The 15,552-nt window shown below is 47.3% G+C and overlaps 1 protein-coding gene across 10 annotated transcripts in view; it reads left to right on the plus strand.

Annotated features, from left to right (window-relative positions):
- Nucleotides 1–15,552, plus strand: part of JADE1 (jade family PHD finger 1) — a 57,089-nt gene that overhangs the window by 11,857 nt on the left and 29,680 nt on the right. For 8 of the 10 annotated variants that reach the window (XM_082409166.1, XM_082409169.1, XM_082409172.1 and 5 more), the window contains exons 2-3: nucleotides 5,619–5,696; nucleotides 15,269–15,354. In XM_082409166.1, coding sequence (XP_082265292.1) covers nucleotides 5,645–5,696; nucleotides 15,269–15,354 — 138 coding nt within the window. In that variant the 5' untranslated portion in view covers nucleotides 5,619–5,644. Of the gene's footprint in view, nucleotides 1–5,618; nucleotides 5,697–15,268; nucleotides 15,355–15,393; nucleotides 15,467–15,552 lie in introns of those variants that run through there. The other 2 variants (XM_082409165.1, XM_082409173.1) reach the window with 2 other exon arrangements.

Consider the following 15,552-nt stretch of genomic DNA (forward strand, 5'->3'; position numbering starts at 1 on the left):
GAAGTTACTCCAGTTAAAGGTCATTTAGATATTAAAGTGAATCATTTTAAATTCCATAAAGCTGAGTGAGCATAGGCTACAGTTTATGTACAGGAACTCAGTCATTCATCCTATAGGTTATTTTAACACATAGCTAATCCACTACATTGCATTAGGTAATACATAGAGAAGTAGTATGTAGAGGTCTTTAACTGAACTTTAATTGAAGTTCTAGAACTTCTCGAGAGTGAAATAAATAAGAATGAAAACAGAGTGGACAAAATTGATACTTTGAAGGAAAAAAACAGCCTTTCTGCATATAAACCATAAGATAATTAAAACCACTAGGGTGTAGTCCTTATTGTAGCTGTAGAGTTTATGGCCTGATAAATGGTCCCTGTTCCACCACAGAGAGTAATTCTAGTGACTGGACAGTTTGTTTTCCTCACATCTGTCTTCTTCCCAGGAGTAGCATTGAGCAAACATCCTCAGATTCTTCATCATCTTATTCTTTTGTAAAAGCTCTTCTCTCTTTGTCCTCCAGGTCATTTCCCATTCTTTCTTAGCTGGAGTCGCGTGCCAGTCATGCCTCCCTGGCACCACACCCAGGTCACTGAACTTGCTCCCTTACAAATTCCTGAACCACTTGGGGATGGGTTCCTTCAGCTAATGGCTGCTCTTAACTTAGTGCCTGCTGACTTTCCCCCCGAATTTCAGTCTGAGGAAACTTAAATTTGAAAGTTTTGAGGTACCTTGCCATCTCACATACATATCCCATGTCCCACTATAATCCATGAATCCTGTAACCTTTATAGTAGTTATCACACTGAGGCTACTTATCTAGTTATTTGCTTACTGTATCTCCCTGTGGGCCATTCCGTACCTTGTTCACCGTATTTTTGGCATCTAACTTGATACAATTTTAATTGAATTAATATATTAGCTAATCCACTGCATTTTAACCTGTGTGACAGAAGAGGCTGCAGGAGAGTGATCTGCATGTAGGATGTTACCTGTGCTTCCTGAGGAGATGGTGCCCTTAGCAGCTACCACTCGTGCCTGGTTGTCTTGGCATGTCCCTGCGTGCTGCCAAAGGATTGTTACTTGACTGATCCAGCCAGGGTCTTTGGCCAGTGACTTCCTCTTACTTGGCCTTTCCAGGCAGTGTTCTGATTATAATCAGACTTCCTAGGTAATCTTTCGCTTTTTGGGCAAAGTCCCAAATGCCCAATAATTAGTGTTTTGTCTGCCTAGCTGTTATGCTTCTCATGGCAAATGGACACTCCAGGCTCCTGTAAATTGCATCACTTGGAGCCAGTTTTGATGAAATCAGACAGGATGTCAGGACATGCCCTATTGAGGACTGGACCCAGAGTTCTGGGGGTATCTGTTGTAGCTGCCCTTTGAAGTCTTGTTTTGCTCAAGACCCCTCTCTGTGATGTCTTCATTTCACATTGAATTCGAGAGAATCTCTTTTCTGGAACTTACTTTAACCTTTTAGAGACACACATACATAAAACATTTAAGTGATAATGCAAGGCAGGAGTTGATTGGCTGTTAAAGAAAATAGTACATTAAAAAGTAGGGTGAAAAAGTTCTAAAAGAAGGAAAAATGTGAAATGAGTGGTATAGAATGTAAATGCTTTTAATTGGAATGGTTGACAGGGTACTTAGTGACTTTGAGCTGAGCACTGGAGAAGAGGTGGGGTTGGGATGGATGGGTGGGGAGGAAAGGGCCAAAGGACCACCGTCAGCAGAGACTGAGGATGGAAAGAAGAGGTGTTTTCAAGGATAGAAGCCAGGCAAACTGGTTACAGGGGCTTGTTAGGAGAGATGTTTGGGTAGAGCAGGGAGGGGCCAGGTGGTGGAAAACCTGAGTTTTCTGGCTGGACCCATGTGCAGTGTGGAACAGAGGGAGAGATTGGCATAGGGAACAGCTTGATGAGGTCACCTCGTAGGATGGTTTAATTTGTTGTAACAATTGGAAGGGGTAAAAAATTGTGGGCATGGAGGACGGAAGGGTGGTGCCTAAAGTAATGTTCCATACAGGTGGCTGAAGACCTGGTGGGGCAGTAGGGGGACTGGAAAGGGTCATACGTTATGAAATGACAAGCCTTGGCAATTGAATAGAGAGGTAAGAAGGGATGTATATTAGTAAATAAATGGGCAAATAGCAAGATTCTGAATGGGAAGGTGCTGCACAGAGGAATACGCTAGGTTATATGTACATTAAGTATTACAGTGTTTTGCCCAAAATGTGCTGCTGCTTTTTGTTACCTCCCCTTTGTTCTTCAGGACTCGGCTCAGAATCTTACCGACTCAGTCAAGCTGTGTTTCTGTAGAGTCTTGTGTTTACCACTGTCGAGCACTAACCATGCTGAATTCCTGTTGACTTGTCTGTCTTCTCTACTAGACCAGGAACTCCGTAAGATCAGGGGTAGTCATTTTGCTCCAGCACCTCCTGATATATTAGGTATTCAGATGTTTGTGGGATGTATCATATGCTATTATGTTTTCTTGCTGCTTTCTCTGGAGTGTTGCAAGTAGCCCTTTTAATTGATTATTACTTATCCTACTACCATCTAGATAATAATCAGTGATTGCCCTAAATGATGCTAAGGGCCCTCTGCTTTCTCTCACTGGCTTTCATTGGACAGATGTTTGCAGCATGCAACCACTGTAGTGTCTGTCTTAAAGATAGTAACATGTGTGTACTTGGCTTTCTTTTTTTTTTATAGTTTTTTTTTTTTTTTAAACTTCGGGGTTTTTTTCTTTTTATTTATTTATTTATTTTTATTTATTTTATGACTGTGTTGGGTCTTCGTTTTTTCTGTGCGAGGGCTTTCTCTAGTTGCGGCAAGTGGGGGCCACTCTTCATCGCGGTGCGCGGGCCTCTCACTATCGCGGCCTCTCTTGTTGCGGAGCACAGGCTCCAGACGCGCAGGCTCAGTAGTTGTGGTTCATGGGCCCAGTTGCTCCGTGGCATGTGGGATCTTCCCAGACCAGGGCTCGAACCCGTGTCCCTTGCATTGGCAGGCAGATTCTCAACCACTGCGCCACCAGGGAAGCCCGTACTTGGATTTCTTGATGGAGTAAGTAACCCCAGGTGAGATATATCAGGCTGATGTCAAGGATTAAGTACGTTAGAGCCGCAGAGGAGGCGATTCTGGCGTGCACTCACCCCGTTACTGTACCAGGTTCCGTGGAGAAGTACAGCACAGCATTCTCAACTTTCTTTACCCAAGATCTTTTAGGGCTGGTGAAAACGGAATTTATTAAAACAAAAGTACTATTTTTACTCTTCTTTTACTTGCGTAATTTTGCGTGAGAGTATTTATGTGTGTGTAGGGGCATCGTTCCATTTTGGTCAGTGCTGGCATTCTGCACGTAGTGACTGAAGTGCGTGCTTCCTCTGGGAAACTGTGTATGAGAGCTAGCAGGAAAACATTTTGATTTTAAAAGATTCTCAGTTTTCCAAACGCTTCTCTTCAGGTAAATGTTAGTTGTCCAGATCCACGAAGCTGTGGCCAGCGTTTGTGCGCTCGTTTCTAGCTGGGGAGTGTGTGTGCGTGCGCTTCCTCAGCCTCTGCCTCTTCCTCGCGGTTCTTACACCCGCTCCTGAGGTGGGAACTGCATTCTTCTTGCCCTGATGCTTCACGCTGTTACTTTTAAGGAATTCCTCTTTCGGTAGCACTTTCCTTTTCTTTTTTTCTTGTGTTAAAGCTCTCTTGTAACGTAGGCCCCAGGGAGCTGGGGCTGAAGCTGTTGTTGGGAAGGAGTGGTCTTCGCCTTTCCGTCCCCTCCTTGTACGTCCTGACAGGTCAGGTCCGGAGCGGGGAGCAGGGGTGCCTTCTAGGAGGCTGGAGGAGAGTTCAGCTGTCAGCAGTTGGTGTTTTGGCACATGGTGACAGGGCGGGGAAGATAATCGTTTCAAGAGGGGAGGGGGCCACAGGAGTGTGTTGTCTGCGGAAGTCCTTCTGGAGTGGGCCTGCCCCAGGCCGAGTTGTAGGTTGCTGGGTGTCAGAGTTATGGGTGAACGGGGCTCTGCAGAAAAGCCGGGGAGGGGCAGTGAGGGTGGACTTTAGGACTGTGACCCCGCCCATGACCCGGGTCAGGACTCACAACGTCCCGGCTTCCTCGTGGAAGTTCTTTTAATGGTTTTGGAAGAATCATTTGGTAAAAACACACCAACTTTACCTGGTGAGTGTCTCAGAAAGAAAATATAAACTAGAGATTAGGGGCCTGAATATTTGAAAGAATCATACAGGTCTGTTTTGTAGGTGTGAGCGGACTGCAAAATGGTGTGCTTTCTGCTTCTTTTGACTTCAGTTTTACAGTTCTGCTTAGAGTGGACCTTTGGGCTTTTCATTTCCGACTTGTTGTAGAACAGTGTCTGTCTCCTTGGAGCACAGTGGCTCTCCACCTTGTTTTCCCACACCGGTCCTGTGTGCCACACTCTTAGAAGCTCATCACGTTGTAATGCTGTGATGCCCAATGCGGGGGAGGCTGGGATATACTTTTCTGAGGGGCTGGATGGGTAGGGGATGGATGGCCAGCCGTACTCTGACTTGGCAAGCCCTCCTCCCTCATCGGGAACCACTGATCCGGCACTAAGATCAGGGCCCTGAAGATGTCCAGGTGATCAGTGATTTTAGTTTGGAAAAGCGTTTTGGATTTGTTTAGAAAGCTGCCCTGTGTGAATATAACCTCGAGTTCATCTGTGTAAGTTCAGTGACTGGCCATTCAATCTTGGTGCACCGCCCTCTTTCCTAAATGCAGTCTTTCTCGATTCCGTGGTGCTGGAGGCCTGTTACCACCTGGCAGGAGTTGGCAAGGTGGGCTGGGTGTCTGCACAAACTGCTTTCTTAGTTTGGCTGAGTTAGGTTGGACAAGGCCTGTAAGGGGTTGGGGTGAAGAGTAGTGAAACTGGATTTGGGATTAGAAGTTCCCTACTCACAATGTGACCTTGGGTAAGTCACTGCTTAAACATTTTTTTGGCCTGAGTTTCCTAATGAGTAAAGGGGAGGGGTCTGGATCGGAATGAATCGCTGAGGGGTTGGAGATGACTAGAGGGTACATTTGCATTCCCAGTTGTCCCACTGGTTTTGTTCCTAGGACTCCAGGTATTCAGCTTTTAGGGTTCTTTTAGCAAAATTTGCCCGACAAGCATAATCATGCCCAGCGCGGTGTAAATATTCACACGTCCCGGCACATCCCCATCCCCACGCGCGCGCGCGCACACACACACACACGCGCGTAAAATACGCATCTGTCTGTGGTGAGGAAGCGCTGTGCTCATTGCCATGGGTTTTTTCCTGCAGAGCTTGCTGCCAGTCAGCTAAAGAGACTCCTGGAGTAGTTGTAGTGATAATGTCACAGGAATGAGAGAGAAGGCCTGGCACCTTTGGGAGACCTGCTGATCTGTGATTTCTCCACCCCTCCCCCTCCTTTTTGAACCTGTTCTGTTAATAATTGCACCTAATTAGGTATCTTTGGTCTTTTTACTGCTTGTAATTCAAATGCTACTTAAAGCCGATTGTTTGCTTTTGTGTGCTGTAAATCCTGGGCTGCCATCTGAAGCACAACTTGATGATTGTGTATTATCATGTTGGGTTAAGTGCTGTCTCATTGCCTTGCAGGCTGCCTGCTGTTTCCCGGGGAGATCATGAAACGAGGTCGCCTTCCCAGCAGCAGTGAGGATTCTGACGACAATGGCAGTAAGTCCTGCTTTGTTGTTCTTGGAACCTACCAGGGTTTGGGTCAGTGTAAAAACATGGTTCTTTAATGTAATGCTTTAAATAGCTGAGGCCCTTCGAATATCGGGGAGGTCAGCGAAGAGCCAAGGCCTGAGAAACACATCTGAGTGTGATACTGCAGGTCTGTAACCAGATCTTTCTGGGTAAGGTTGACTGCAGGCAGGCATTCCTCAGGCTTCCTGTTTGTTTTCCAGAGATGAATAATCCAGTTTCAAGAGTCACTGGTGTGTCTGTTTTTCCTAAACATCATTTACAGCACTTCACAGTTGCTCTTTATGAAAAGGGAACTTAATCGAAGCCAGTTAATTATTAACTAGTCCAACCCCGATACAAAGGGAGACTGAGGACTGCCTAGTGTGATGTGAAAATATTAAGCACACGAGTCAGCGCTCTTCAGTTGACTTGAGCATGACTGTATTTAATAATACTACTGTATGCATCTCAGCTCTCTGGCATCCTCATATTTTCACAGTGCAGCTGAGAACCAGAAGTTAGTTGGCTTCCAGGCAGTCAAAATAAATGTCACACAGCGTCTGTGTATTGGGAAGCTAACAGACGATCCGGGGAAGAGCTCCCTTCAGATAACAAGGAAATTTTGTACCTATCACAGTGCCTGAGCTCCGGCCCGTTATCTTATGTTTTATATTACAGATCAAATTTGGGAAACCTTGAAAGAATGCTTGCTCTGCTGAGTGATGGGAAAAGTATTGGGCCTGCTTTCAAGGAACTCTGTCTTTGGCATATATAAAATTGAGCTCCGATGGAAAGTCATCAGGACAGTCGGAGATGCCTTTTTGATGCACTGTGGAAAAGTATATATGTAGACACAAACTCAGGAGGGGAGGGCAAGGGAAACCTACAGAGGAGATAAAAGTTGGTTAGGTCCTGACGGATGAAATCGTTTTAGGCAAACAGGGTTGTTTTTCCACGCTCCAGGTTTTCGGCAGATTAAAAGCGGCAAATTAGAAAGCAAAGCGTTGCTGTAGGTGGCCACACACAGCCAGCGGAAACATTAAAAACAGAAGAACTCAAACACAGCAGTTTGACTGGCGCGTTGGGTGCAGGCATGGAGCAGTGGGAAGGAGAACTGGTGGTGATGGGAGGGTGTTGTGGGTGCTGGGGGTACCTGCGAAGTAAGCTGAGACCGGATGGTGAAGGGCTGGGAGCTCTTGGGACAGATGGTGGGAGCTGATGTTTGGCATGAGAGAGGAGTGAGCTGGGTACGCACTCCAGAGAGAGGGGTGTTCCTTCTGTTTCAGGGAGCGGTATTAAGGGGCTGTACCCCGCCTGTGGGAGCCTTCGGGAACCTTGAACTTCTTAGCGCTTATCTATTCACGGCCCTCACTACCTGTTTTCTCTATTTACTTAGGCTTTTTACTCCTTGAGACAAAAACATGCTTAGGTATTTCTTTTCTGCCCCCTGTGGTGCCTATCAAAGTGTCCTCTGGAGTTATAAGCACTCAATAAACACTTGCTGTTAGCTCGTGTACACAATTTGTCCTGCAGCAATTAAAAAAAAAAACTTGCTTTTTAAGTTCAGAATTAATCAGAAGAAGGGTTCATGAATTATGTTCGTGTACTAATAGTGCCTGGTAAAAGGCTGAGAGTCCTGTTTTCCTCTGATTTGGGTTGAGGAGCAGGTCCGGGCTCACTTTGCTGACTCTCAGCATTGCCTCACATCCACTGTGGGAGAGCTGGGTTAGAAAAGGTTCTCCTGGAATGTTCTCTCAGACTCAGACGCTTCCCCCTTCTGGACTAGAGGGTGTGCATTCTTGATGTCTCTGTGTGTCTAAACGTCCTCCTGTAATCCAGTGACATCGGATTAGGGCCATTTTAATTTAAACGCCAATTTAAAGGCTTTATGTCCAAATACAGTCACATTCTGAGGTATTGGGGGGTTAGGCTTCAACATATGAAATTTTGGGGGATGCGGTTTAGCCCATAACAGCCCTAGAAGACCAAATGCTTCATCTAAACCTATATTTCCACGCAGAACTCTAGGGGAAGAGAGTACCCGAAGTCCCCACCAAAAGTCTTCCCATCAGGTCACCTTACCGGTAATGGGCCTTTTTCGTCCTCCAGCTAATATGCTTATGTCTGTGCTGGCCTCCCTGAAGAAGGCAGGGATGGAGGACTAAGGTCAATATTTATAGGGTACAACCTGGGTTTTGTTCCACCCTAGGCTACACGTGGAAATAGAGTGGTGGTGGTAGAGGATGACGATGATAGCTGCTAGTGGAAAGGAGGCGGGCTGGCCTTGGGTCGTATCGTTGATTCCGTGTAAAGCGAGTGGTGACACACTATGGCCGTGCTGTCTGTCCCGGCCGAATGATTTGGTCATCATGGCGGATGATGGTCGTGGTAAACAGCTCTCAGTAAGACCCCTAGAATGCCAAGCCGTGGGAACACGTGTACATATCTGCACCGCGGAACACGCTTTCTCCCCGTTCTGAGGGCAGCCGCTCCCCAGCGTGGGCTTCTGCCACCGGCCTGCCTGTCTGCGCTGGAGCCCATCCTCTTGTGTAGGCACGTGGTGGGCGTGAGTAGGCGCCTTCCGCCCCTGCAGTCAGGTGCACAGAACCGAGCCTGCCCTTAGCTGAGTCTGAGTACTTGGCAGCCCTGCTCGTGAGGTGGGCGGTCCGTGCAGTGGCCTCTCCCCAGCCTTTCCAGCCTGCAGTCCCGACGGAAGTTTGGCAGCAGCTCCCGGCCCAATGCAGAGCATGTCCAAGTGGAGAAGAGGCAGCTGCGGGCGTCAGCTTGCGGCCCCAGCACCAGCCACAGTCACGGCTAGGCCCCGCTGGCCTCCTGGGCTGGAGCCCTTTGCTTTGATTTCTGGCCTGGCCCAGGGGAATACCGGTGTGGTATTTACAGTTGGGGGTGGACGGGCATTTTCTGTGCCAGTGCAAGCCCTCATCCAGCTGCGGTCATAGTTGTTGAAGCCTTTCTCCAGGTGCCCTGGACTGCCAGCCTTGGCAGTTGGATGCAGTAGCACTGGGGTGTTTGCAAGCTGTGTCTGTAATTGCTGGGCTCCTGGGGCTGGGTGGCTGGCCCAGCCGCTCTCTGAAGTTATGCGTTGTGCCAGGGTGTGGCTCGGGGAAACGAGCGCTTTCTTTCCTGCTTCCCAGTCCATGGTCCTCTGTGTTAGGGGTTTTGGCAAATGTGGCAGTGGGTCCACCAGCTATTTTTGGTGTTTCCATCCAGCCTGCAGGGAGGAGGGAGGAGCTGGAGGTTGAATCGGTCATCATTGGCCAATAATTTTATCAATCACGCCTAGGTAATGAAGCCTCCATAAAAACCCAAAAGGACAGAGCTCGGAGAGCTTCCAGATGGCGAGCGCGTGGTGACTGGGAGAGAGAATGGTGCGCTCTGAGAGGGCACGGAAGCTCTGTGCCCTTTCCCCATGCCTTGTCCTCCGTACCTCTTCATTTGGCTGTTGACTCATGTCCTTCAATATCCTTTTAGAATAAATTGGTGATCTAGTAAGTCACATGTTTCTCTCAGTTCTGTGAGCCGCTCTAACAAAGTAGTTGAACCCGAGGAGAGGGGCTCATGGGAACCTCTGCCAGTCAGAAGCACAGGTAATAACCTGGGCTTGGCAACTGGCATCTGAGGTGGAAGTTGGTCTCACGGGACTGAGTCTGGAATCTAATTCTATCTCCGAGTCAGAATGGAGTTGAATTCTTGGACACGGTGCTGGCGTCTGACAGTTGCTCGTTGGTGTGGGGAAGCTTCCACAAGCACGTGTTGGAGTTGGGTCTGGGAACCATTTTCACCTGCCTAATGCCCTAAATTTCAGGGCTGTGTTGACCTCCCTGTGGGAAGGCCTGGGGTGCGGCGAGGGGTCCGGGGCCCGGCACCTTGTGGGGACCCTGCCTGGTCTCCCGGCTTCCACACCTGCGCTGACCCTGAAACACTTCTGTCTTCTCCAGTTACCCGGCCAGCCTCTGCTCCATCACTGGTGATAACGAAGGCACAGAGAGTAGCTGAGTAAAATTCAAACCTACTAATTCTGCACTTAGTAATGCAGGTCGATGAGGGGCAAACATGAAGTTTTGTGAGGACTTTTGTTTTTCTGGGCTCTCTCCAGCTTACAGATAAAAAATGAAGAAAGACCAGAATTTTTAGTGGATGAAACATACTTTCTGCTTTGGACCCTTTATGTTACATTTTTAAATAACTTGCTGTCATTTTTTTGGTTTGGCTGTGCTTGGTTTCCTTCATGGCAAGTCTTTGGAGGTTTCTTGGTGGTTTCTCTTTTGCATAAAAGTTAACTCTGCTTCCACTTCTCTTCCTGTTTGACTATACCTTTAATTTGCTCCTTTCTCCCCCATCAGTTGCATCTTGTGACACCGCAGAGTTGTGTAGGAATTCTTGAAATGTGGAATTTTTGGCTCAAGTACTGCAGAATGTGGGCTGTACCCATGTCTCCTCCAGGCACACGGAGATGGCTTTACCACTCTTCAAACCCGACTTGTGGCTTGTCCTTGACATTGATGGGCAGAGCATCATCTTGGGCTTGAGGAGTAACTAGCACATCGTGATCTGGTTTGTGGACTTGGACTTAACAGAAGGGCTGGGTGACCATGAAACATTGTGTCAGTTGGTCAAAGGCCCAAGTATGTTGAAACATTCCTGGGCCAGTTCTCTTAATGTACCCATTAAGCTTTGTTTTTTGGAAGGTGGAAGTGAGTTGGACCGTAGAGCTAAGCCATGCTGGGATGGAAGGGCTGGGCTGTGGGAGACGTGGGGTCAGACCCTGATAGGAACAGCAGTGGTGTGAGAGGCTTGTCTTCTATCATGCAGTTCAGGCAAACAGAACTACATGACGTCTGTTTTCTTCTTTCAGATAGGACTTTGCACAGCACGGCGTTACTGGCACGGGGCTGGCCTCGCCTTGCTCTTTGCAGTCTGCTCTGTGCTGGCGGCACCGGCTGGCCCGCCCGGCTGCCCGCTTGCTGGTCCTGAGCACCTTCCCTTGTTAAGCCGGTTTAGCACTCCTGAAGACAGGGGAGTAGCGTTGAGCAACTAGAAGCGGGTCTGAGACACAGGAGACTCGCCATGTGGTCAGTGGTGAGGTTCTTCTGTAGTTTGCATCTGTGGTGATGCGAGCCGCCACCCAGGCCGCCATTCCTTCTCGTTTCTGAACCTTTCATGCGCTGCACCACCTGGGAGGCTTAACACACACGAACTACCAAACGTCGGAGGTGTGTGCAATATGTATTCGATTTACTCTTGAGGTTTTTTCCTTATTTTAGATCTAGGGCAAGACAGCGTGACTATTTTTAATATTTCAAAGGAGAGTGTTCGAGATAAATGCATAATAGCACCAGAAAGCAGGGTTCGTAACGCAGTGCCCGCACAGGATCCACGCTCACGATGCTGCGACCTGTGCGCCTTTTATGACTTGGATTATTCCCGCCACGTTTCTGTCTTAAGGGAAGTTGGGGATAGTAAAACAAAGCAAGGGTTTATTTTCTGTTAATTCTTCTCAGTGTTTCATGGAGATTAATTGTTGATACTCAAACAGCGTGTATGTCAAGAATTTAAAAGTCACGTACCCTTGTCACTAGAGCGGACTTAACTTTAGGTAGTAATATCTTGTGTGTGGGCAATAAAATAATTTTAGATATTATTGCCAAATTTTTAGAGTTCCTAACTGCTCCTGAAAGCAACAAGAAAATAAAACAAAATTTTACTTGCCATATTCTTAATTTAGCTTGTCATTAAATGTTAGCATTCTGAAAACAACAAAATGCAGCACCAACCCAGCATCATCTGAGCACGTGGTTTTTAAGAACTAACAGGTGGCCAGTGTTTTACTATAGTGTAAATCAGAATCTCCCAGTCCTTTTGGTGTTTGAAATACTCTTAATTTCTGGTTTAAAATTTTTTTTTCTCCAACATACTTTCAAAAAAAAAGTTCTATGACATAACTTTTTAAAATTAAAATGGGTGCGAATTAGTTTTGCTTGGATCATATTCTGGGATGTATCCAGAGGGAACATGGATGAGGGAGAACTGGCGTGGGAACGTCGAGGCACTTGCTTGGAGTCTCCTGTGGACTTGCCGTGGATGTCTCTGTACATGGAGGTGTGTTCCAGTCAGGAAGCAGTGCCCCCGCCATGCTGTCTCGAAAGGCGTTAGTGCTTTGTTTTCCATGGCCGCATCTTCCTCGGGCTCAAAAGCACGTCTTCTAATAGGTGAAACGGGGGTACGTTCTTGGTACCCGCCACCTTCAGCTCTTGAGCCACAGTCCCGAACAACGGCGCTGTGTTTTTGTTCACTTAGAGACGTTTTTTAAAAAATTGAGGATCTGCTGTGTGCGCAGCGCTGACTTCGGTATACTGTATGTTGTAAATAGTTATTACACAGTTTTAAAGTGAGTTAGAAGGAGGAAATCACCATCGACAACTGTCTGCTGCTGGACATGGGAGGGTCCAGCTTCTCACTGTTCAGCAGCGAAGTCTAGGTTTTACACAAACCACCTGTGTAGGGTAAAACGGAGCATTTTCTTTTCCTCTACTGTTAATGGATGGTAGAAAACCATCAATGATTTTCTGCACACATTTAAAATGTACACTTTGATACATTTTGACACGTTTACACCCATGAAATCATAAAACTCATGATAATCCTTCTCTCCCCACTTTCCCCAGTCAACCTCTGATCTACTTTCTGTCACTACAGATTAGTTTATATTTTCCAGAGTTTTTATGTAAATGGAATAATACAATACATATTCTTTTTATCTTTTCACTTCACATAATTATTCCTGCATTCATCTGTGTTGTGTGTGTCAACAGCTCGTTCTTTTTTATTGCTGGGTAGTATTCCGTGGTATGGCTATGCCACTGTTTGTTTATTTATTCACTCTGTCAGTGGATGCTTGGGTGGTTCTATAAATAAGCTAAGAACATTCCTTATGTCAGTGATAATTTAAACTTAGGTTTTCCCCCAGTCTTTCCCTTTCTGCAAAGTGAGTTTAATAAGATTAATTTTTCTCTTCCTCTTTTTGCATTAGGCAAATTAAAAGGAAGAGGAACAGACTGTTTCTGGGTGGACCAGAATTTCTCTTGGGTAATACAATCAGATACCAAATTTGTAGCATTTTTGAATATCTGTTTTTAAAAGCAGGCAACATTTTTCAAGAATATAAAAGCAGCCCTAGAAAAAGTTTCTAAATGATTGCTATTACTTGGATGTGTCCTATGCCAGCAAAGCTGCAAGTTTCCTGGCAACCTTGGAAACTACCCTGGAGGGATCCTGACAGATCCCCAAAAGGAGGCAAAAGAGGGTCATAAAACTTAAGAGTGCCTGAATTTGTTGTTGCTGCTTTAACTCTGAAAGTGTTTGACGTAAGCGCTTGTGTCCCCCGACCCCATGTTAGTTACTGAAGTACAGCAATGGAATGGTTTAAAATTCCTGATCATTTATAACCCTTTACCTAGTGATTCACAGGAGAGGGCACATCCCTTTCTGCCCTGCATCTCTTCCCCTCCCTGCGCCCCTGGGCCGTCCCATCTAGAGCTGTCTCGTGCTCTTCCCCGCCTCTTCTTTCCGCCTGTGGGCTGGCCGGAGGATGGCCTGCAGGACCGGAGGGTGGAAGAGAGGCCTGTCCGGAGACGTGAGCTGCCTTCCTCACCAGGTTCCTAATTTGGCTTCTGTCTTCCTTTTTCCAGTGATGACCAGATTCAGAACTTCCTACAAGTCAGGCTCACCCCAGTGTGCCCAGAATATTTCTTTCAGCATGGGAGTGAACTTATTCTTGTTCATTTAGGAGTCTAAAGAGATATACTTAGGATTGTTTTTTAAAGAAGAATTTTCTAAACTGTTACTGAACAGTGCAGTAGGGTCACCAGTAGGAAATCTAATTCCGCTGGCCCAGCAGCAGACAGTCAGTTGACCCAGTAAACAAGCCTCAGAACTGGCCAATCAAGGGTGGTGCTCTTCCCTGTCAGAGGGAAGCCTGGCAATCCCCTTTAGTCTCTGTCATTGCAAATCTGATGATAGGCTTATGGGCAGAACCTACTTCTTAATGTCCCCAAGGTTTTAAGGATGCTTTGATTCTGTGTCCCTTGTCTCTGGAATCTGTAGAGATGAGGGTTTCCTGTTTTGAGTGGCAAGTGATTTTACCGGTAGAATGGCAGTTCCCTCAGTTTTTAGCTTTTATTTGGGGGCGGGGAGTTGTTAATTTCTGGGAAATGGTACAGTTTGTTCACCATGGAGGCAAGTTACTGGGAAGGTAGACAGGTCGTCAGGAGGGCTGTTTCAGATCTCTGGTGTCAGTACGGCACCCACAGACAGGAGGCGGTGGCAGAGGCGGAGAAGAGGAGCTGGGTTCTGAGCTATTGGGCAGTTGAACTGATAGGACTCGGCCGTTGAGTGGGTGTGTGCCGAGTGAAGAGAGTCTAGCACGACTCTTTGATTTCTGACTTCAGGTAGAGATGGTGGTGATATGCGTCAAAGTAGGAATAGAAGAGCAGGTTTCAGTAAAATGTCTAGCCCAGTTGCTGTTGTGCTGGGTTGACTGATCTCAGGAACGCCGTGGGCTTGACTGATGTCTGATCTGAAGGTGAACACGGACCCGGTGCTTGGGAGGGAGGTTAGTGTGGGAACGCAGGTCTGACAGTCTCCTGGGCCCGCCAGGTAAGACTGTGGGCGTGGATGGGCGCTCCCCGGGGAGGGCACTGGAGCAAGGAGGTGAGAGAGCTCACGCGTGGAAGACGGGGACCCACAGAGTGGGGACACCAGGAGGGAGAATTGCCGCTACGGCCGAGGGAGCACCTCAAGCAGGGTGGAGCCGGTGCTGCAGAGCGGCCTCAGGCGCGAGAGGAGCTCAGACGTGGTGGCAGTTAAGAGACATAGGTGGCCTGGTAGGGCTTCCAGTTCCCATGGCTTGGCGGGGGAAAGGCCCCGCGACAGGGGATAAGAACATCTTGTCCTCAGAGCTCAGAAGAGAGCTGACAGGCATTCTCTGGGAAAGGGGAGTAGGCGATTTTAAAGGTGATTTGGCCGGAGCACCTAGTCTACGGCGGGTCTGAGTTTCCCTTTTTCAGGGATTGCTAAGTTCTGTTGTGGAGTCAGACCTTTTGGGGGATGGCTTTAGGATTTAGCACAATGATGTTAGTGTTTAAAAAGTTACTGAAAGTTAAAAAAGAAGTTTCTGAATTTATATTTACCAATGCGAGGCTTTGAGCCTCTTAAGAAGTGCAGGCTTATGGATGAAGGCCCTACCTGCATGGTGTTCTTGAAAGGCCTCTCGCCTCCTGTGAGCTGTACCTGTGACACCGCAGCCCTGAACACACTGTGTACGGAGTGGTCTTGTTGGCCTGCTGTGGGCAGTGAGTGTTTAAATGAGTAATGGGAGTGGAGGAGCTCCAGGGGAGAGAGGAGAGCTCTGGCAGAGCATCGGGCCGTCTCCTGGGGTGGTGCGGAAGGGAGCCTTGCTGAGTTTGGTTAAAAAGAAGAACCCTGTGAACACTCAGTGATTTGTGTACTTTTAATTATTCCTATTCGGATATTTGTTTCTTTAGGCCTGTCAACTACTTGGTCACAGAATTCCAGATCCCAGCACAGGAGAAGTTCATGCTCCAGACATGAAGATCGAAAGCCTTCGGAGGTATTTCTTGAATGCTGGCGTGACTGTGCATGTCGTACGTGTGTGCATGAGTACATGTGGTTGACACACACACCTGGTTGGTTGATATTGGTGTCCGTCTGTGCATTCTTGGGTAAGTTACTTAACCTCTCTGTGCCTCAGTTTCCAAATCTGTAAGATGGGGATAATGCAGGTGTTCACCTCATAGGATTTTTGTGA

The sequence above is a fragment of the Balaenoptera borealis genome (assembly GCF_965194805.1).
Source record: "Balaenoptera borealis genome assembly, contig: HAP1_SCAFFOLD_1069, whole genome shotgun sequence".
Taxonomy (NCBI): domain Eukaryota; kingdom Metazoa; phylum Chordata; class Mammalia; order Artiodactyla; family Balaenopteridae; genus Balaenoptera; species Balaenoptera borealis.